Consider the following 21,977-nt stretch of genomic DNA (forward strand, 5'->3'; position numbering starts at 1 on the left):
TTTGGATCCTCTGGGCCTTTAAGGGTATTTTGGGTCTTTGAGGTGTTTTGGGTCTTAAGGGTCTTTTGTTTCGTCTGGGTCTTTGAGAGTATTTGGGGTGTTTTGGTTATTTGTGGTATTTAAGGGTATTTTGGGTCTAAAGGGTCTTTGGGGTCTTCAGGGTGTTTTGGGTCTTTGGGGTCTTTTGGTTCTTGTTGGTCTTTAATGGTTTTTGGGTATTTTTGGGTCTCCAGGGTATTTTTGGTCTTTTGGGTGTTTTGGGACTTCTGGGTGTTTTGGGAATTCCGGGTGTTTTGGGTCTTTGGGGTGTTTTGGGTCTTCGGGGTGTTTTGGGTCTTCGGGGTGTTTTCGGTCTTTGGGGTCTTCAGGGTATTTTGGGTCTTCAGAGGTCTTGGTGGTCTGAAGGGTTTTGGGGGAATTGAAGGGTCGTCTGAAGTATGAGTTTTGCCTTTTGTGTGGATCCCTTTGTTCTTACATCCAGTGAAAGGTTCAAAATGTTCATCCACCTGGTTGTTCCTGATGAGCATCTTGTGATGACGTTTGTGCTTTGGCTTCGTTGAATGTATCGTTCACTCTTTGGATAAGTGAATGTTCCCGATGGTGAGGAGTTCCACACACACGCCCTTTGTAACATGTTTTATGAAGTCTCCATAAAACAAATTCATAAAGCAGCCACAAAAGGAACCATTAACCACCACCACCACCACCACCACCACCACCACCACCTATGAAACACTATAAAATGGTCCTTGTTGTAACGGTCGGCCCTTGGTGACTACAAATCAGCTGTTGTGCATAAACTTGCTGTTACAAAGCCAGTATGTGGAGGTTGCTAAAAATCAAGTAACCTTAGCGATTGAGCAGGAACAATAAATAGGAATACCAAAGAGGACGAGACATGGGATACCAGGAAAAGCAAACCCGAATGTGATCGATCGGCAAAAGCACGTGCATTGATTTTTCTTTGGTTGCAAAGGTGGCTCAAGCTGGAGGGGAAGAGGTGGCAGCTGTTTACTTGGTGTAAACTGTAACGGTTCATCTATCCTTGGATCCGACACGTCCCGGATGTGACGGCACAATGCGCGATGCGGAACTCGGGGTCATATTAAAGGGTTGATTGTGCCGAGGCTGTGGGAATGAATTGGCCCGGGAAAGCTGTGACTCATTTCACATGTTGTTGTGTTTTATTTGATTGTTCTGTGGACGGCGACGGATTCAATATGGAACTTGGAAGTGCTTTAACATTCTCGGCGGATCGAGGTTACCTGGAGCCTCTCGGCCGATGTTCAACACATGGTGGTGGTTCGCACCCTTTTATCAATGACTCGCAGAGGTGGAGGACGCGACCTTCCTCTGTGTTCTAAACCTCTTGGCATTTTGAAGAAATCAATTTTTTTTTCTATATTTTTTTGTGGCGCCGAAAACATTTCCCTACAACTACTAAGGAATGGGGTCGGAAGCATTTAATATGCACTTTTCACATAGCGACAAAACTTTATGCACTTTTACAGTGATTATTACAAAAAAAAAATCCAAAGAAAATCAAATTTATTTTGCCCAAAACACTCACACACACACACACACACACACACACACACACACACACACACACACACACACACACACACACACACACACACACACACACACACACACACACACACAAATGACATCTGCGAAATTTGACAACCTGTATACACACATCCACATACACATCCACACACAAACTGCATACTACACACGACACACTACACATATGCACACACACACGCACACGCACACGTATATCAATATAAATATATATATACACACACACACACACACACACACACACACACACACACACACACACACGAAAACAAACACACACATACACACACACACACACACACGAACACACATACACACATACACGAACACACACACACACACACACACACACACACACACTAACTAACACACACACACACACACACACATGCACATAAACAAAAATAACGCAATAAGAAGATGAAATGGATCTGAAACCTGGAAGGGAAAATACAAGGCAACAACTTGCAAAGATGGCAAACTTCAAAAGCCATGGCCCAGATGGGATCCCAAACTTCTGCTTAAAGCAACCTGATTCTCTCCACGTCACTATGCACGAACATTCAATTAACATATCCAAGGGGATCAGGAAATGGATGAATGGCTCACAGAAGGTAACACCTTCATGATCCCAAAGTCTGAAGAGACCCAAATACCCAATAAATACTGGCCAATAACCCGTGTACCAATGAGAGCAGTGGGCAGGAGGGAGGGGTGGGGAGGATAGAAGGGAGAGGAAGGGGGGTGGGGGAGAGGCAATGGGGTTGGGGAGGGAGCGGGGGGAGCGGAGTGGGGGTTGGGGGGGGTGGAGGGAGAGAAGAGAAGAGGGCGGGGAGAAGGGGGGGGGGTGAAAGTGTGTGCGGGAGAGACAGAGGGGTAGGGAAGAGACAGGGAGAGGAGGTGGGAGGTGGAGGGGAGGGGAATGGAAGGTAGCGCAAGAGAAGGGCAAGGAATGGCAGCGTGAAAGTGAAAATATCAATTTTGAGCGCTTAATCGTGCAGAAACCCTTGCAGCCCGTTCTAAGACGAGGCATTTTTGAGCAGGCTGAAAAAGCATAAGACCCCTGCGGGGTATAGCGGACTGACCAAGGATAAAGCCTGTTTTTGTTTTAATTAAATAAGGCCGTTAATTATCTTGAAAAAGTGTTTTAACGCACCCAAACACCCAGTTTTCATTTAAACAATCCTTTGGAGTTCGAGATGTATGCGTGCAAAATTTGGAGCCGCTAACGTTCATACTTTTGGAGTGATGGAGGAGACTGACTGACTGGCAGACACTCGCTCTCTTTTATTATTATAGAAGGTACTGTAGATGACCTTGGTATAACACGTCTTTGCTATATAGCTATTGTGGTGGCCGAATTGTTCGTCACTTGAGCCTATTTGTACCCTATTTGTACCCTATTTGCAAAGGATTTCAGAAACTAAACACCAACCATTTTTGGTTATGACTAACTTCCCTGAAAATGTCTGCTGCTCTTCTTCTGCTCCGATCGGATCATCTGATCATGTCCTTGTTAAAGTGGACATCTCTCTGACCATCCTCAGGGAGCCTGCTCAGCGTCGACGAGTCTGGCATTTCACTCAGGCCAACTGGCACGGTCTTCAAGCAGCCATCAATCATCTGGACTGGTCTCCCATCTCTACCACCTCTGACATCAACTCATCCTGGGAATTCTTCCAAAGTAAATTGCTCTCTCTCATGCACAGATTTATCCCATCTCGTCTTCAGTTGTCATACCCTTCCTCCCGTCCATGGTACACGGAATCTTGTGGTGAGGCTGTTGCCCAGAAACAACTTGCCTTCGTCTCCTGGAAAGCAAATCCAACGGAAGGAAATCTCATTTCCTTTCACAAAGCCCAAAACAAGTGTGTGTCCACCCTCAGGAGAGCCAAGAAACAATATCTCTCCGTTCTCAAGACCGAACTCTCTTATCTGTCTCCCTCTTCCAAATCCTGGTGGCGTCTGGTCAAATCCGTTTCTGGTGTTTGTTCCCCCTCCATCCCCTCCCTTACCTCAAACGGCTACACAGCTGACTCCGCACGTGAAAAAGCTGAATGCCTCAACTCTGTGTTTGCCTCTAAATCTTGTGTCCCAAACCCATCCCTCTCTGTACCCACCATACCCAGTCGTACCCTGCTGCTCCTGGACTCCGTGTCCTTTCCTCCTGACAAGGTGGAAAAGTTTCTGTCAACCCTCGACTCTGATTCTGCAACTGGACCCGACGGCATCAGCCCACGGGTCCTAAAATCCTGCTCTGCTGCTCTATCTCACCCTCTCTCTGTTCTCTTCACCCTCTCTTTTGCTCAAGGTCAACTGCCATCTGCTTGGAAATCAGCCAACATCACCGCTTTGCACAAAAAAGGTGCAAAAACAGATCCTAGCAACTACAGACCAATCAGCCTTCTCCCAATTATCAGCAAAGTCATGGAATCCATCATTGCTTTGGATATGAAATCTTTCCTCTTCTCCAATGGCTTGATCTCTGATCATCAATTTGGTTTCAGACCAGGTCACTCTACTCTGGACATGCTGCTTCTGCTGTCTCAACAATGGATGGAGGTCCTCAATGCCAAACAGGAAATTAGAGCTGTCTCCCTCGACATATCACGTGCCTTCGACACGGTCTGGCACCCCGCTCTGCTCACCAAACTCTCCTCCTTTGGTATCCATGGAAATCTCCACGCATGGCTGGCGGACTTCCTCTCTAGTCGTCGTCAACGTGTGGCCCTGAATGGGTTTCTCTCATCTCCTCTTCCTGTTCAGGCTGGAGTTCCCCAAGGCAGTGTTCTGGGCCCCGTGCTTTTTCTGGTCTTCATCAATGATCTCTCTGACTCTCTCGAAAATCCTCTCTATCTCTTTGCTGATGACTCCACTCTCTGCCGCTCCATCCTCTTCCCTCAGATCGGCAGTCTGCTGCCTCCTCACTCTCTGAAGACCTGGACAAAATCACAGACTGGTCAAACAAGTGGAACATGTCTTTCAATCCTGACAAATCTCACACTCTTACTATGTCTCTCCGAAAAGATCGACTGGACAACCCTCCCATCTACTTTCTCAACAATCCTCTCCAAGAAGTTCTGTCGCTCAAGATTTTGGGTCTCACTATCTGCCATGATCTTTCTTGGGAAAACCACATTTCCAAGCTGGCCTCCAAAGCCAGTCGCCGACTGGGCATCCTCCGTCGTGCGAAGTCCTTCCTTGGCACACCTGAGCTCCTCACCACATACAAGGCTTTCATCCGCAGCTCAATGGAATACTGTTCTCCCCTATGGGCCGGTGCTCCTGCCTCACACCTAGCTCGGCTTCACGCTGTTGAAACCAAAGCTTTCAGAATTATTGGAATCTCCCGCGATGAAGCTATCTCTGAGGGCCTTTCACTCACTCACCGCAGGCAGGTAGGTGGTCTTTCTGTCTTCTACCGACTCCTCTCCGGCCTTGCACCCCCAGCTCTCTCTGTGCTCTGTCCCCCAAATATTCCTACAGGTCGCACAAGATCTGCCAGCAACCCTCTGATGGTTAAACTGCCGAAATCTCGGCTCTCTGCTCACCTTCACTCTTTCATTCCTCTTTTCTCCCGCCTCTGGAACAAACTCCCTCACTCCCTTCAATCCCACTCCTCCCTCCAGGTCTTTAAAACAGCTGTTCACCACCATCTCTTATCTTCCCCCATCCAAAACCTTGATCTTTTCTACCCCCGCTAATTCACCCCAGATCCACCTTGTTTGAAATTCCAACTTCTTTCCTGGAAGTCCTGGCAGTGTCCATATGTTTTATACCTCTCCCACCGCCCCCTTCCCATGCCCCCCCCCCCCAAAGCCCTCGCCCTCTCAGATCTCTCGATGTCTCCATGTCTCTCGGTCCCTGCTCTCAAATGTTGTGTTTGTGTCCTTCCCCCTCTCTCCCCATCTTGTCTACCGCTCCCGATGTTATATGTTTTATGTGTCTGTTTGTCTTTCTGTGTGATTAATGTTCGCTTTTTCACGAGCCTCGATCTTGTATACAAAAAAAAAAAAAAAAAAAAAAAAAACCATCGTCAGGAGAATTGCCAAAACGTTGCCTGTCCTAGTTTACTGATGGAATGTAATTGCCTGTGCCACAACTCTAGGTAGGCCGAGCGCATGAGCATTGCGATGATACCTTCTGTTTGTTTGTTTGCTCGTCGGTGGAATAAGTGAACGATGAGAGCAGCTATAATCGCCAAATGTGGCACCGAGCTTCATATTGTGAACATATCGGACGAGTTCAAGCTTGAGCTCATGATGGAAAATGTACTAATGTAAGATTAGTACAGCAGTGTATTTACTGATGGAGCAGTCACATGACATGATAGGTTAGTGCCATCCGGGAAGTTATTACACGAAGAGAAATCAACGGTGTGAGTGAGTGAGCACTTCCATCGAGTGCGCTCGAGTAGATACCCTCGTCAGAACGGATTGCATTTGGGTCTGTCTGTCTGTCTGTCTGTCTGTCTCTGTCTGTCCAGACACAATGTGCGAACCACCTGGTTAACCACATTTGTAGGCCACAAGTGCCACTTGATGGTACCCTGTATTGCACGTTGTCTTTTTTTCAACCAAGTATGTACTATGGGAATGTGAGTACATCTATAAAGTATGTACTATGGGAATGTGAGTAATAATAATAATAATAATGCATTTATTTTATATAGCGCTTTTCAGGAAGCCCAAAGACGCTTTGACAGAGTGCAAAACATAATGCATAGCAAAACATAAAAACAATTGCAAAAAAAGAAGAATCAATAGGGAAATATTCAAAGCACAAAGGAGGGAGAAGGAGAGGAGATAGTCAGGGGTTAGATTCTGTGGGTTAAATGTTGAATGCAGTGTTGAACAGGTGGGTCTTGAGTGATGTTTTGAATGTGGTGAGTGAGGAGGAGTCTCTGATGGTGTGAGGTAGCGAGTTCCAGAGGGTGGGAGCAGCGATGGAGAAGGCCCTGTCCCCCCAGTATCTAAATTTGGTCCGGATGGGGGGGGGGGGGGGGGGGTCAGGAGGTTGGTACCAGCAGAGCGGAGGTTGCAGGTGGGAGTGTGTCTGGAGAGGAGGTCAGCCAGGTAGGATGGGGCCAGGTTATGGAGGGCTTTGTAGGTCAAGAGGCGGATTTTGTACTGGATTCTCTGGGAGATGGGGAGCCAGTGAAGCTTGTAAAGGACGGGGGTGATGTGGTCACGGGTCCGGGAATGGGTGAGTAGACGGGCAGCGGAGTTCTGAATGTATTGGAGTTTATTGGTGATTGTTGAGGGTGAACCATAAAGGAGGCTATTGCAGTAGTCCAGACGGGAAGTGATGAAGGCGTGGATGAGGGTTTCTGCAGCCACGGAGGAGAGGGATGGACGGAGACGGGCGATGTTTTTCAGGTGAAAGAAGGCTGTCTTTGTGATCTGTTTAGTGTATTTGTCGAAGGAGAGGGTTTGGTCAAAGATGATGCCAAGATTCCGGATGTGAGGGGAGGTGGATACTGGGAAACCATCGATGTTGAGGGCAAAGTTATGGGTGGACTTGGTGAGCGTTTTTGGGCCAATGATGATTATTTCAGATTTATCACAGTTAAGTTTGAGGAAGTTGATTTGAAGCCAGGATTTTATTTCAGTGATGCAGTTTGTCAGGATAGAGTGGGTGGTGGTGGAGATGGACTTGGTGGAGATGAAAAGCTGGATGTCATCAGCGAAGCAGTGGAATTGGAGACCATGACGGCGGATTAAGTGACCGAGGGGGGACTGGTAAAGGATGAAGAGGAGGGGGCCAAGAACTGAACCTTGGGGGACACCTTGGGGGAGGGGAGCAGTGGGGGATTTGCAGTTATTGATGGAGATGAACTGACGTCTGTCAGAGAGGTATGATTTAATCCAAGAGAGGGCAGTGCCGGTAATGTTAAAGGTGGTTTCAAGTCGGGTGAGGAGGATGGTGTGATCGATGGTGTCAAAGGCGGCGCTGAGGTCGAGGAGGATGAGAATGTTGAGGTTGCCAGCGTCAGAGGAGAGGAGAAGGTCGTTGGTGATTTTGAGGAGAGCAGTTTCAGTATTGTGGTTGGAGCGGAAGCCGGATTGGAATGTTTCATACAGGTTATTGGCAGAGAGGTGATGTTTGAGTTGAGTGGCTACAGCGCGTTCCAAAACCTTTGACAGAAAGGGTAGGTTGGAGATGGGTCTGAAGTTATTTAGGGTGTCAGGGTTTAGTCCAGGTTTTTTCAGAATGGGGGTAACAGCAGCAATTTTGAGGGATGGTGGGACGATGCCTGTAGACAGGTAGACAGAGTTTATTGTTGCAATGATAAGTGGAGAGAGAGCAGGAAGGGAGGCCTTGACAAAGCTGGAGGGGATGGGGTCAAGAGTGCAGGTGGCAGTTTTCATTCCGATGAGGAGTTCAGAGAGGTCAGTAGGGGAGACTGGGGAGAATTGAGACAGGGGATGGCAGGATAAGGGGGGGCAGGTGGTTTGAGGGGGAGCGGGTGCGGCGGTGGTCAAGCTGTTGTAGATGTTTACAATTTTGTGTTGGAAGAATGAAAGGAAGGAGATGCAGTTGTCTATTGTGAATGACTGGGTGGTGGTGTTCAGGGGGCTGAGGAGTTTGTTTATTGTAGAGAAGAGTGCTTTTGGGTTTCCGGAGCCAGAGTGGATAATTTGAGAGTAGTAGGCGGAGCGGGCACGGGAGAGGGCATCTTTATAGTGTTGTATGTGGTCCTTGTAGGCCTGGGAGTGAACTGTGAGACCTGTTTTATTGCGGAGTCTTTCAAGTTGGCGAGCACGAGTTTTCATCAGGCGGAGTTCAGGGGTAAACCAGGGAGCAGAATGGGTGAAAGAAACTGTTTTGGTTTTTATAGGCGCAAGTTGGTCAAGGCAGGAGGAGAGAGTGTGGTTGTAGTAGTCAGTGAGGTCAGAAGGGGTGTGGAGGTCAACGAAGGGAGAAGTGGACATTTTTTCAGAGAGGGTCGATGAGAATGAGGTAGGTGAAAGAGCGTTTAGCTTACGGAAGTTGATAGTGCGATAATGCCTTGGTGCTGGGGTGGGGATGTTGATGGTCAGAGTGATGGCTAGGTGGTCAGAGAGAGTGAGGTCGGAGCCAGAGAGATGGTGCAAAATTAGTCCAGTAGAGCAGACAAGGTCCAAAATGTGACCACGGTTATGGGTAGGAAAGTTGACATGTTGAGTGAGGTTAAAGCAGGTGAGTAAATCAGTGAAGTCAGTGGTTAGCGTGGAGTCAGTGGAGTCCATGTGGATATTGAAATCACCAAAGAGGAGGATTGAGGGGGAGAGGGAACATAGCTGGGTCAGAAAGTAGGAGAAGCCAGACAGGAATGATGGGTGTGGTTTGGGAGGGCGGTAGACAACAGCCATGACTGACTGTGTGTGACCAGAGAGTTTAAAAGCCAGGTGTTCAAATGATGGAGCAGATGAGATGGAGATGAGGTTGGTCTTGATGTCTTGTCGGTGAATAACGGCAATTCCACCACCTCGGCCCTCCGAGCGTGGTTTATTGATGTAAGAATATCCATTGGGTGTGGTGAGGTTGAGCGTGTAGTAGTCCAGTGGTTGTTGCCAGGTCTCAGTGAGACAGAGAAAGTCCAGTTTATTTTCCAGGATGTAGTCGTTCAGGATGAGGCATTTGTTGTTGAGGGACCGGGTATTGAACAGGGTGAGCTTGATGTTGTTTTGTACGGCGGGTATGAATCCAGGTGATTTGGCCAGGGTTTGCAGACAGGAGGTGCGATTTTGTGCGTTGTTGTGACCAGGTGTGTTGGGACGATGAGTGGGAGTGCGCTGAGCCGACCAGAGGATGGGGATGGAGTGACCTGATTGTAAATAAACAAACTTACGACCGGAGCCACGGTGAATGTACCTGGGTCGACGCAGGAGTCCATTCGATTTGATTGCAGAGATGCATGATGGGGTGGAGCGGGTTTTAAGCAGGAGAAGCCTTGCGGCGGAGTACCGCAGAGCCATGCCAGCAGGAGCGAAGGGACGAGCACGAGGCCAAGGGTGAGGAGGCGAAACAATCGTCACAACCCACGGGAGTGGGCCCGAGGAAACAGCGAAGGAGCCGAGCAGGTGAAGCCAGGAGCAGAGCCGGGACCATGCAGAGGGCAGACAGGAGCGAAGAGACGAGCACGAGGCCAAGGTTGAGGAGGCAAAGCGGCAAATGCAGCGGCAAACGACCGCCGCCGCTAATCAAGATCACGGCGGCAAACCGCCACCACCGCCGCTGCAAACAATGGGCACAACCCACGAGAGTGAGCCCGAGGAAACAGCGAAGGAGCCGAGCAGGTGAAGCCAGGAGCAGCAGAGCAGAGCCGGGACCGTGCAGAGGGCAGACTCAATGGCCAAAAATCCGCCACGACCACCAGGAAAGCAAGATACGGACAATGGTCCAGTCAGAGAAGCGGCGAGCAAGTGACGCCAGCGTTTCCGGAGCGGAAACGGATGTCAAAACGGATGAGTACATCTATAAAGTATGTACTATGGGAATGTGAGTACATCTATAAAGTATGTACTATGGGAATGTGAGTACATCTATAAAGTATGTACTATGGGAATGTGAGTACGTCTATAAAGTATGTACTATGGGAGTGAGTACGTCTATAAAATATGTGCAATGGGAATGTGGGTACGTCCATGGAGTATGTACTATGTGAATGGGAGTATGTCTATAAAGTATGAAGTGTGACGGTATAAAATACATTTACTTTGAACGTGAATCTACATAATAAAACCGACAATATATTTTTGTGCACGATGTAAACATAAAATTACAAAGTGAATACGTCGTGCACACACCACACCACACAAATACACGAGCGCACAAAGCTCACACAAAACATATCCTGGTGAGGGTGTGTGCTCTCCGATTACCCTTTCTAGTTTAATGTCACAATGGTGGTGAAATTGTGTATTTTAATGTGAGGCCAGGTACCGGTGGTTTAGGATAAAACGGATTCGCTTTGTGGTTTTGATGAAACCGTGTTCAAAGATGAGCACGAATGAGCTTTTCTCAAACATGTTTGGACTCTCCTCCAGCGACTCGTCGTTGTTTGTTATCGGCGCTTCCCCACCATGCGTGTCACCGCTCCATGTTGGGCAGCATTTTTGCCTCGCATCTCATTCGTACAGCTGCGACGTGGATCTGCGACGTGGATCTGCGACAGGCTTGCTTGTGTGCAGAACCCTCATTGAATTGCACTTAATGCGACATACCTTCCACTTTTAATGATGCGCAACGTAAAGGGAATGGATATTTTAACTGCCATTTTAGGCAAATTCCCCTGACGACTGTGAACCAAATCGACCACCTTTGCTGCCCCATCTGCTCAGCTCAGGATGTTACTGCCTAACAATTCACTGCACTTGTGCAAACACTCGTTTGACTTGGCGTCACACTAACATCGCCTCCCCTGACAACTAACGGTGTCTATGAAGCTGTCATTTTGTGCAGACGCCATACAAATGTACAACCATGGTATTCGCTCATTGTAATTTGGTCAACCAACGAGAGTTCGTCTTTCCAAAGTCAATTCAATCTTGTGAGCAGGATATCCCATAATGTTATAACCGGATTCGGATGAAACACGTGGGACAGGTTGGGTGTGTGACGAGGAAGAGTCGATTCAATTTTGGTGAAGATCTGGGTACGCATCTGAATCCGAGGATTTTTAAGTGATTCTTCATCATTGAGAGATGGGAGAAAAACCGATGTATGGCACAATGTCTCAAAAACGTTTGGACGGATTCGGAATAAACGTGGCGGATGAGTTTGGTGGGTGATTTTAGAGGTCCGAATCCTGATCTGGCCTGTCGGTGGGATACAAAACGTAAACTGTCCAGCCTGGCGGAGGTATGCTCTCTACCGAGTGCCGTTCCAGTTATTATTGGTATCCTTGGTTATTCATTTTCCTTCATGTTCTGAACTTTCCTTCTCCCCGTGCTCGGTTGTCATCTCGGTAGAATCAATACTGGCTGTAACACTTTGTTAAACATTACATTCTTGTTTGCTCTTTGTAGAATGAACATAACTCCTTCGCAACTGTGTGCAAGACTTCTCTTAGGGACACTGTGTTTAATAATTTGTACATCATTATTCAGATATTTTCACGATTGATGCCATTGATTTTCGAGGGGCTCGAGGGTTCGAGGGGTTCCAGGTTTTGCCTGGTGTTGGCTTAGCGGTTAGGGTGCCGGCTTGGGATCCTAGGATCCTGGGTTCGAATCCCGGTCGATCGCTCAATTAACACGCCAGGGGGGTTGACTCAGCCTGTCATCCTTCCGAGGTCGGCAAATTGAGTACCAGCTTGCTGGGATGAACGATCACGGTGTGTACCCCGGTTTAGAATAGGTACACCGTATCCCTGCGCGTCGTAAGAGGCGACCAAGGGTTGGCGTCAGGAAGGGCATCCGGCCATAAATACATTGCCTCAAACAGGGAACCATGATTGTCATGGGGCCCGCAAGGCTAACCCCCGCTCTAGCGGGGAAAATGGTCTTAAAACGATCATTCATTCATTCATTCATTCCCAATTTCCAACTTTGGGGACGTTTTGATATGAACAAGTGGATATACCCATCATGGACGTACGATGAGATGGAATGGCATTTGATGGGATGGGAGGACCGTACAACAACAACAACAATCATGTGGCAGTTGGGCTTGAAGCGCTACCCAGCAGAATGACGTGACGTCACCCGGCATGGAGAGCACTTTGACAAAAAGTCGACTTTCGACTGGGCCCAAGGAATAAAAGTTTAAAGTAAGTTTTGATGCTTTAAGCATTATTTTATGGAATTGTTGATTTGCTGACAATGATGGGTGATGATATGTGGAGTGGTGAGAGAGGAGATAGGAAACCGGACAGACACCGTCATGTTACCATCTAGGGAGGTTTGGAAATTCCAACTTTGAAAAACAACCCAAACGACACTTTTTTTAAATGAAAGCAAATGTCATGTCCCTCACAGCACTTTCTTCTCCATTTGATTGGGTTCTAGGGATAAGAGCGAATGAATGATCATAAATCCCTCCCATAAACAAACTCTCCCACGAGGTGGGTAAGATTAGTTTCCGCAGGTAGGCTACCTGACATATTTATTCCCATATAAAATGTTGTATGGGTGTCAATGTGCACAATTGTTCGAGTTTGGGTAGAGCGAACACATTTTTACTTTTAGAACGTTGTGCTGAATGAGAGGTTGGTTAAAGTCCATCCACACATTTCCAAAAGAATGAGGCTAATTGTGTCCACCTGTCTCCTTCTCATGGGCAGAACACATCGAGGAGGTTTTGAATGGAACGGACAAGACGACATAGAAGAACGGACAGGAAGGGATCGACCAATTGACACGGGACCGATGAAACAGTTTGAAGTACGAGATGATATCAAAAGGCGTACAACCGAAAGGCACCAGGGGTAGATAACATAAATACCAAGCTGGACAAATACAGTACCGATGTATAAACATGTATCCGACATGGCTTATTATAAATGATATATGGGAACAAAGAGAAAATTCCTGAGGAATGGAAATGCGGTTTAATAATGAAACTACCAAAGAAAGGGGGCACAACGAAATTTGAACCCCGGCCGAGTCATAGCAAAGACTTTAAAAATGATGCACGCTGCTTCCTTGCTTGGTGCTGAGCATTTAAAACGTTAAAAACACGGACAATGCCCATTGGTTGGTATCCATGGGTAGGAGGAAATACCTCCTGAGGAAATGCCCCGCCGAGTGCGATGAGAAAAGCTGTGCCATTGGTGTGGTGTCGCTCGTACCCCGGAGAGTAGAGGCATCCCCCCCCCCCTCGGAAATGCCCCGCCGAGTGCGATGAGAAAAGCTGTGCCATTGGTGTGGTGTCGCTCGTACCCCGGAGAGTAGAGGCATTCCCCCCCCCCCCCCCGGAAATGCCCCGCTGAGTGCGGTGAGTGCCATTGGTGTGATGTCGCTCGTACCCAGAGTACCCCGGAGAGTAGAGGCATTCCCCTCCCACCCCCCCCCCCCCCCCCCCCCCCCTCGGAAATGCCCTGCTGTTTGCGGTGAGAAAAGCTGTGCCATTGGTGTGATGTCGCTCGTACCCAGAGTACCCCGGAGAGTAGAGGCATTCCACCCCACCCCCCCCCCCCCCTCGGAAATGCCCTGCTGATTGCGGTGAGAAAAGCTGTGCCATTGGTGTGATGTCGCTCGTACCCAGAGTACCCCGGAGAGTAGAGGCATTCCCCCCCCACCCCCCTCAATCTCAGTGGCTGTAGGTAGAAGTATACATGAGTGTGTGTAAAAAAAAAACAAAAAAAAAAAACACCTTTAGAGGCCATTTTTCCCCGCAAGCGGGGGTTGGCCTTTTTCGGGAACTGTGGTTGTTGTTGTTTTTCGGTCCCCTTTTTGAAGCAATGTTTTACTTCAAAATGCCACTTCAAAATGCCAACACATGAGAGTGTGTGTGCGCGCTGTATTTATGAGCCTTACGTCATGTAAAAAAAAACAAGGGAAAAAGTACTTTGCAAGATAATGCTGCACAAGGTAACCCTTCTGACCGCCCCCCAAGCCCCCCACTAGTGTACACATAACAATTATTGATATTATCTATTTTTGATTAATATTCGCTGCTATTGGACAATAAATATACTGTAATCAAAACTCTGCAGCACTCTAACAATGAAACACACGTGGTGATGTCGCTTTCCTCAGTTACTGTGATTCGCGGTTTAGTGCACGTCGGTTTTTATGTAATAAAAAGATTTGCTGTGATTTCCCAAGTTATTTATTTATTTATTTTGTTTTTTTACAAAAACAAATATGGTTGAAATTTGTGGTGTAAAGCAGGCGACCAGCAGTAATGACTGGGCTCGCCTGTGTAACCCTGATTATTTAGTCCTGCACTGTATCCATGATCTTGCATTCGTTGGGGATTTCCTAGTGACGTGTCTGGCACGTGGCACCATCCTGCCACTTCTTTCCTGAACCTACACGGGCCCGGGTTGGACGCTGCCATGCTGTCCGGCAGATGGTCGGTCACCCGGTGAAGGAGCCGCACCGATCATGCATTACCAGTAAATGCTTGAAATGTTTTGGACTTGGCTGCGGGTGTTTTGTTCAACATTACTGTATGGGAAAATTCACATTCTGGGATGATCATTTAACACCTTTTATTCTTACATTTCCTCATCAATATTCCTTCTTTTTTTCAATGTCTTCTGAAAAATGTAAATTTAAAAATCACTATTTATTTATTAACTAAGATGTTCATGATATCAAGGCAGAAATGTGGACTTTGAGGCATGCTTTTGTCATATTGAGCATGCTGACCACCGTGGTACTGATCTGTTGATGTGTACAGCCACATCCATGGTGACCACCTCGGTACTGATCTGTTGATGTGTACAGCCACATGCATGGTGACCACGTAGGTACTGATCTGTTGATGTGTACAGCCACATGCATGGTGACCACCTCAGTAATGATCTGTTGATGTGTACAGCCACATGCATGGTGACCACCTTGGTGCTGATCTGTTGATGTGTACAGCCACATGCATGGTGACCACCTTGGTTCTGATCTGTTGATGTATACAGCCACATGCATGGTGACCACCTCGGTGCTGATCTGTTGATGTGTACAGCCACATGCATGGTGACCACTTTGGTGCTGATCTGTTGATGTGTACAGCTACATGCATGGTGACCACCTTGGTGCTGATCTGTTGATGTGTACAGCCGCATGCATAGTGACCACCTCGGTAATGATATGTTGATGTGTACAGCCACATGCATGGTGACCACCTAGGTACTGATCTGTTGATGTGCACCGCTACATGCATGGTGACCACCTCGGTACTGATCTGTTGATGTGTACAGCCACATGCATGGTGACCCCCTTGGTACTGATCTGTTGCTGTGTACAGCCACATGCATGGTGACCACCTAGGTACTGATCTGTTGATGTGTACCGCTACATGCATGGTGACCACCTCGGTACTGATCTGTTGATGTGTACAGCCACATGCATGGTGACCACCTCAGTAATGATCTGTTGATGTGTACAGCCACATGCATGGTGACCACCTCGGTAATGATCTGTTGATGTGTACAGCCACATGCATGGTGACCACCTAGGTACTGATCTGTTGATGTGCACCGCTACATGCATGGTGACCACCTCGGTACTGATCTGTTGATGTGTACAGCCACATGCATGGTGACCACCTAGGTACTGATCTGTTGATGTGCACCGCTACATGCATGGTGACCACCTCGGTACTGATCTGTTGATGTGTACAGCCACATGCATGGTGACCACCTAGGTACTGATCTGTTGATGTGTACCGCTACATGCATGGTGACCACCTCGGTACTGATCTGTTGATGTGTACAGCCACATGCATGGTGACCACCTCAGTAATGATCTGTTCATGTGTACAGCCACATGCATGGTGACAACCTCGGTAATGATCTGTTGATGTGCACCGCTACATGCATGGTGACCACCTCGGTAATGATCTGTTGATGTGTACCGCTACATGCATGGTGACCACCTCGGTAATGATCTGTTGATGTGTACCGCCACATGCATGGTGACCACCTCGGTAATGATCTGCTCATGTGTACAGCCACATGCATGGTGACCACCTTGGTACTGATCGGTTGCTGTATACAACCACATGCATGGTGACCACCTCGGTAATGATCTGCTCATGTGTACAGCCACATGCATGGTGACCACCTCGGTAATGATCTGTTGCTGTGTACAACCACATGCATGGTGACCACCTCGGTGCTGATCTGTTGATGTGTACAGCCACATGCATGGTGACCACCTCGGTACTGATCTGTTCATGTTTACTGATCTGTTTCACTCTCAAACAGGTTCTCCTGAAGGATTTGCCTTTACTTGGCTCCATTCATTGTTCCCTCTGTCCTTACAAGTCTCCCAGTCCCTGCCACTGAGAAGCATCCCCATAGTGTGATGCTGCCACCACCATGCTTCATGGTCTATCTAGATGGGTGATCGGTGCTCGGTTTCCGCCATACGTAACGCTTTGCATTCAGGCCAAAGAGTTCCATTTTTGTCGCATCAGACCACACAATCTTTTGCCTTATGGTATCAGTTTTTACCATGCCTTTTTGCTTTTGCAAACTCCAGGTGTGCTGTCAGGTGCCTTTTTCTCAGGTGTGGCTTCCATCTGGCCACTCTCCCATAAAGCCTAGATTTGTGAAGTGCTGCAGAGACTGTTCTCCTTCTGGCAGGTTCTCCCATCTCAGCTGAGGAACTGTAGTTCAGTCAGAGTGGTCATTGGGTTCTTGGTCACCTCCCTAACCAATGTCCTTCTTGCCCGGTTGTTCAGTTTGGTGGGACGGCCAGCTCGAGTAAGAGTCCGGGTATTTCCATATTATTTCCATTTCCTAATGTGGAGCTCATTGTGCTCTTGGGAACTTTAACGCTCTAGCAATTGTTATACCCTTCCCCAGATCTAGGCCTCCTTACTATTCTATCTCTGAGTTATACGGACAGTTCCTTGGAATTCAGGGTGGAGTTTCTGTTCTGAAATGCACTGTCAACAGTGGGACCTTATATAGAAAGGTGGGTTTCTTTCTAAATCATGTCCAATCAATGGAATTGGCCACAGGTGGAATCCAATCAAGTTGTGGAGACACCTCGAGGATGATGCACATTGGATGCTCAATTTGGAGTGTCATAGCAAAAGGGTTGAATACCTATTGACTGAACACATTTCAGCTTTTTATTTTTAATTACTTTGTTTCAAAAATTTCTAAAAAGAAATTCCACTTTGACATTATGGGGTAATATGTGTAGATCAGGGACAAAAAATAAAAATCAATTTAGTCTATTTTAAATTCAGGCTGTAACACAACAAAATGTGAAAAAAAGTCGAGGGGTGTGAATACTTTCTGAAGGGCACTGTATACGATGAATACATGGAGTACAGAATACTACCGGACACAGCCGTTTCTGATCCAAACACAAGGGTGGACAAGACCTGGCGTCAGAGGTCGTTGATGAGAAGGGCAGAGAGCGAACCACGAATTTGCCTTCTGTTTCTAGTGGTTCAGCACGTACTTGTGGAGCAGTATTGGTGAGAAACCTTCTTTGGACCAGTATAATGTTTGAGATTGAGGTTGTTCAACTGATGGTTGTTGGCAACCACTTTGCTAACCTCCGAATTTTCAGATTCAACACACCAGGACACGCATCGCCAGTGTGGGTCACTCCTACAGGATGCTGCTGCAGCTCTGGTGCCATGGCATGGGTCTCTGGGATGTCATGGTTCAGAAGTTATGATGATTTGAAAATTCTTCAAATTATGTCTGGTGGCCATCTTGGATTCTGCTCATGTGACTCACACCATAGGATTTTTACTGCCTTACAATGAATTGACCATACCCAAAAACCTATGATTACCAGGGCTGTTTGCTGTTTAGTCCATCGTCCATCTTCCATATTTTATATTGGTTCACGAGTTATCAAACAGAGTGACCACTATATTCGTCATGGGTGTGTGTCTGTCTGTCTGTCCGTAGCATAACTACCCGATGATATCATCCGATCTTGATGAAACCTGGGTGGGAGGTTGCTACCATGATCTAGTTGTGTCCTGCCTGGAGTATTGCGCCCATAGTGGGTGGAGCGACGCCCAAATAAGATGTCTTTTTAGGGGGTAATCGAGTTCAAGCTACATCTTCTCCGAGGGAGTTGGTGGAATCTGACAGGGGTTTCGGTATTTGGTTCGGCCAATGTCATGTGTCTAGCCCCACCGAGCTCGATTTTTCATTTTCGCCCCAAGGTCAAGGTCACAAGGTCACAAAATTTAGAAAAGTCAATTTTTGATGGTTTTATTGCATTGTTCACTTCCTGATAGGGTGACATGTCGTACATGATCTTATATTATCACATACATCATGAAATACAAGTTTTCCAACAAATTTCAGAATCTTCGGCCTTTGACTTTTAAAGGTCACAAAGGTCAAATTTTCAAAGTTGTCGGAATCGAACCGAATTTTCGGTATTGTGTAGCTAACTAGTCTCCTAACAGATTTTTTTTTTTTTTTTTGGGGGGGTTTGTATACAAGATCGAGGCTCGTGAAAGAGCGAACATTAATCACACAGAAAGACAAACCGACACATAAAACATATAACATCGGGAGCGGTAGACAAGATGGGGAGAGGGGGAAGGACACAAACACAACATTTGAGAGCAGGGACCAAGAGACATGGAGACATGGAGACATGGAGAGATCTGAGAGAGGGCGAGGGCTTGGGGGAGGGGGGCATGGGAATGGGGGGGGGGGGGGTGGGAGAGGTATAACACATATGGACACTGCCAGGACTTCCAGGATAGAAGTTGGAATTTCAAACAAGGTGGATCTGGGGTGAATTAGCGGGGGTAGAAAAGATCAAGGTTTTGGATGGGGGAAGATAAGAGATGGTGGTGAACAGCTGTTTTAAAGACCTGGAGGGAGGAGTGGGATTGAAGGGAGTGAGGGAGTTTGTTCCAGAGGCGGGAGAAAAGAGGAATGAAAGAGTGAAGGTGAGCAGAGAGCCGAGATTTCGGCAGTTTAACCATCAGAGGGTTGCTGGCAGATCTTGTGCGACCTGTAGGAATATTTGGGGGACAGAGCACAGAGAGAGCTGGGGGTGCAAGGCCGGAGAGGAGTCGGTAGAAGACAGAAAGACCACCTACCTGTCTGCGGTGAGTGAGTGAAAGGCCCTCAGAGATAGCTTCATCGCTGGAGATTCCAATAATTCTGAAAGCTTTGGTTTCAACAGCGTGAAGCCGAGCTAGGTGTGAGGCAGGAGCACCGGCCCATAGGGGAGAACAGTATTCCATTGAGCTGCGGATGAAAGCCTTGTATGTGGTGAGGAGCTCAGGTGTGCCGAGGAAGGACTTCGCACGACGGAGGATGCCCAGTCGGCGACTGGCTTTGGAGGCCAGCTTGGAAATGGGGTTTTCCCAAGAACGATCATGGCAGATAGTGAGACCCAAAAGCTTGAGCGACAGAACTTCTTGGAGAGGATTGTTGAGAAAGTAGATGGGAGGGTTGTCCAGTCGATCTTTTCGGAGAGGCATAGTAAGAGTGTGAGATTTGTCAGGATTGAAAGACATGTTCCACTTGTTTGACCAGTCTGTGATTTTGTCCAAGTCTTCAGAGAGTGAGGAGGCTGCAGATTGCCGATCTGAGGGAAGAGGAATGGAGCGGCAGAGAGTGGAGTCATCAGCAAAGAGATGGAGAGGATTTTCAAGAGAGTCAGAGAGATCATTGATGAAGACCAGAAAAAGCATTCCTATTTATATATTTTCCTATTCAAAAAAGAAAAATACATTCCTATTTATCTATTTTCAATGTCGGTTTTGACTTTTAAAGGTCACAAAGGACGGCCATTTCAAAGTAGTCCGTCCTTTGTCATTGAATACCGCTCGCTCGTGAACCATCGTCGTCTCCTGACTTCTTTTTTTATAATTTATATCTTTTCATTTTGTTTTCTTATTACCTTTGTGTTTTATGTTTTTATGATTGTTAACTTCGTGTCACCAAAGAATAATTTTCCTGAATATGGGACAATAAAGATTTATTATTATTTTTAGACAACAACATTAAGGTTCTAGATCATCCCTATCAAAAGTTATGACAGATTTTCTGTATTTCATTGTGTCGGCACCGGCCATATTGGATTAATGCCCAAAGGCTGAGTTCCCTGAAGTTGCCGGACCAGCAACCAACCTGAATTTCCTCGATAGGTCTATACCAATGTGATTCAGTAAAAAAAAAAAACTAAAAAAAAAAACTTTTGCTAGTAAGAATTTCTAGGTTGGACAAATAGTCAGGTTCACTATGTTTTTTCGTTCAAAATCATGGTAGATTAGCAAACCTATACATTTTTGGAAACGTTATTACATGGAAAATCTGAAAATCAATGTTTACATTTGCCAATTCCGACCAATTCCATTCGACCAATCGACCAATTCCATTCGACCAATCGCTTCGATCGACCATTCGACCATTCGACCAATTCGATCGATTCCATTCGACCAATTCGACCAATCGACCAATTCCATTCGACCAATTCGACCATTTGACCAATCGCTTCGATCGACCATTCGACAATTCGACCATTCGACCAATTCGATTTGCCAATCAATTTGACCGACCTTTGCTTGTGTGGAACGGACTGTGAAAACGATGCGGACTATATTGTCGGATACGACACACAGGACAGTGATGACGAACTCTAAATGGCATATTCTGTAATCGTGTATGTTTGATGCCATTGACTGCCTGTGTATATTTTGTCATTGACTGCCTGTGTAGATGTGAAGTTATACTGACTGCATGTGTATATATGATTTTGCTGACTGCCTGTGTATGTTTGGTGATATGAATTATTGTGACACATTTTGATGTTATTAATTGCCTGTACAAAATGATAACATGTATTTGATTATGCAACTTATCGCGAATATAAAGACAGTATTTTGCAATTCAAAACCTTTGATTCGTGTCTTACCATTCCCCGTAGCACTAATTTGATACTTTCATTGGATTCCTTGTCCCTGAAAATATAGGTTTAGTATATTTTAAAAAGTTTTTAGGGTAATTAGAGGCAGAAATAGAACAAAATATGTATTTTACAGTGGCCATTTTGAAAATCCAAAATGGCCGCCATACAGGTATCTCTCCAAATGTAAGCATTGATTTTTAGTTTCCTTATGCTATAACCTTTCCAAAAATGTATAGGTTTGCTAATCTACCATGATTTTGAACGAAATATAATTTATTGACATAGTGAACCTGACTAAAATAACAAATGGACTACTAGTCCCCTTGGCATGTTTGGTTGGGATTGGATAAGTAATGACCGAATGCATCACAGTCAGATAGACAGACACGAAACTGCGTATTTTAGTGTGATAATGGTAAAAAAATATTTGTATTGACTCTGCTAAACATATATACTCTAGCTCAAATGCCGAAGTTAATGCGCATGCAAAGCCATGGCAAACTTATCAAAGCAATATTAGCGCACACTGGCCAGGAGTGCCAACAAAACATGAAGATATGTACCATACTCCTTACAGGGCTTCGTTGCTGCCAAAACAGCGTCTTGCCACGGGTTATACTGGGTGGTTTGCCATTGCCTTCCCAGCAGTCAGATAGGGTAGGAATTTGGAGCTTGTTCAGGGTGCCGGCGATAGCTTGTTACTCTTGCCTGAGGAGAGGGTATTGCATTTGAGGCCGTTTGTTTGTCTTTGTTTGTTTGTTTTTGTCCGCACAGAATAAATATGATTTTCTCTGCAACCGTTGGTCCGATTGACAGGAAATCTTCACCATATGTGCAACTTCACCTGTATAATTTTTAATGATAATTATGACGTCA

The 21,977-nt window shown here is 46.5% G+C and overlaps 1 protein-coding gene across 3 annotated transcripts in view; it reads left to right on the plus strand.

Annotated features, from left to right (window-relative positions):
• LOC137422858 (ras GTPase-activating protein nGAP) overlaps positions 1-21,977 on the plus strand; it is a 205,479-nt gene that overhangs the window by 39,743 nt on the left and 143,759 nt on the right. The window contains exon 1 of one of the 3 annotated variants that reach the window (XM_078775061.1): positions 14,568-14,638. The exons of the other annotated variants lie outside the window; for them this stretch is intronic. Within the exon in view, the coding sequence (XP_078631187.1) occupies positions 14,593-14,638 (46 nt within the window). The 5' untranslated portion in view covers positions 14,568-14,592. Of the gene's footprint in view, positions 1-14,567; positions 14,639-21,977 lie in introns of those variants that run through there. 3 annotated transcript variants of the gene reach the window in all.

This window comes from Myxine glutinosa, chromosome 3, assembly GCF_964187855.1.
Source record: "Myxine glutinosa chromosome 3, kmMyxGlut1.1, whole genome shotgun sequence".
NCBI classification, from domain to species: Eukaryota; Metazoa; Chordata; class Myxini; order Myxiniformes; family Myxinidae; genus Myxine; species Myxine glutinosa.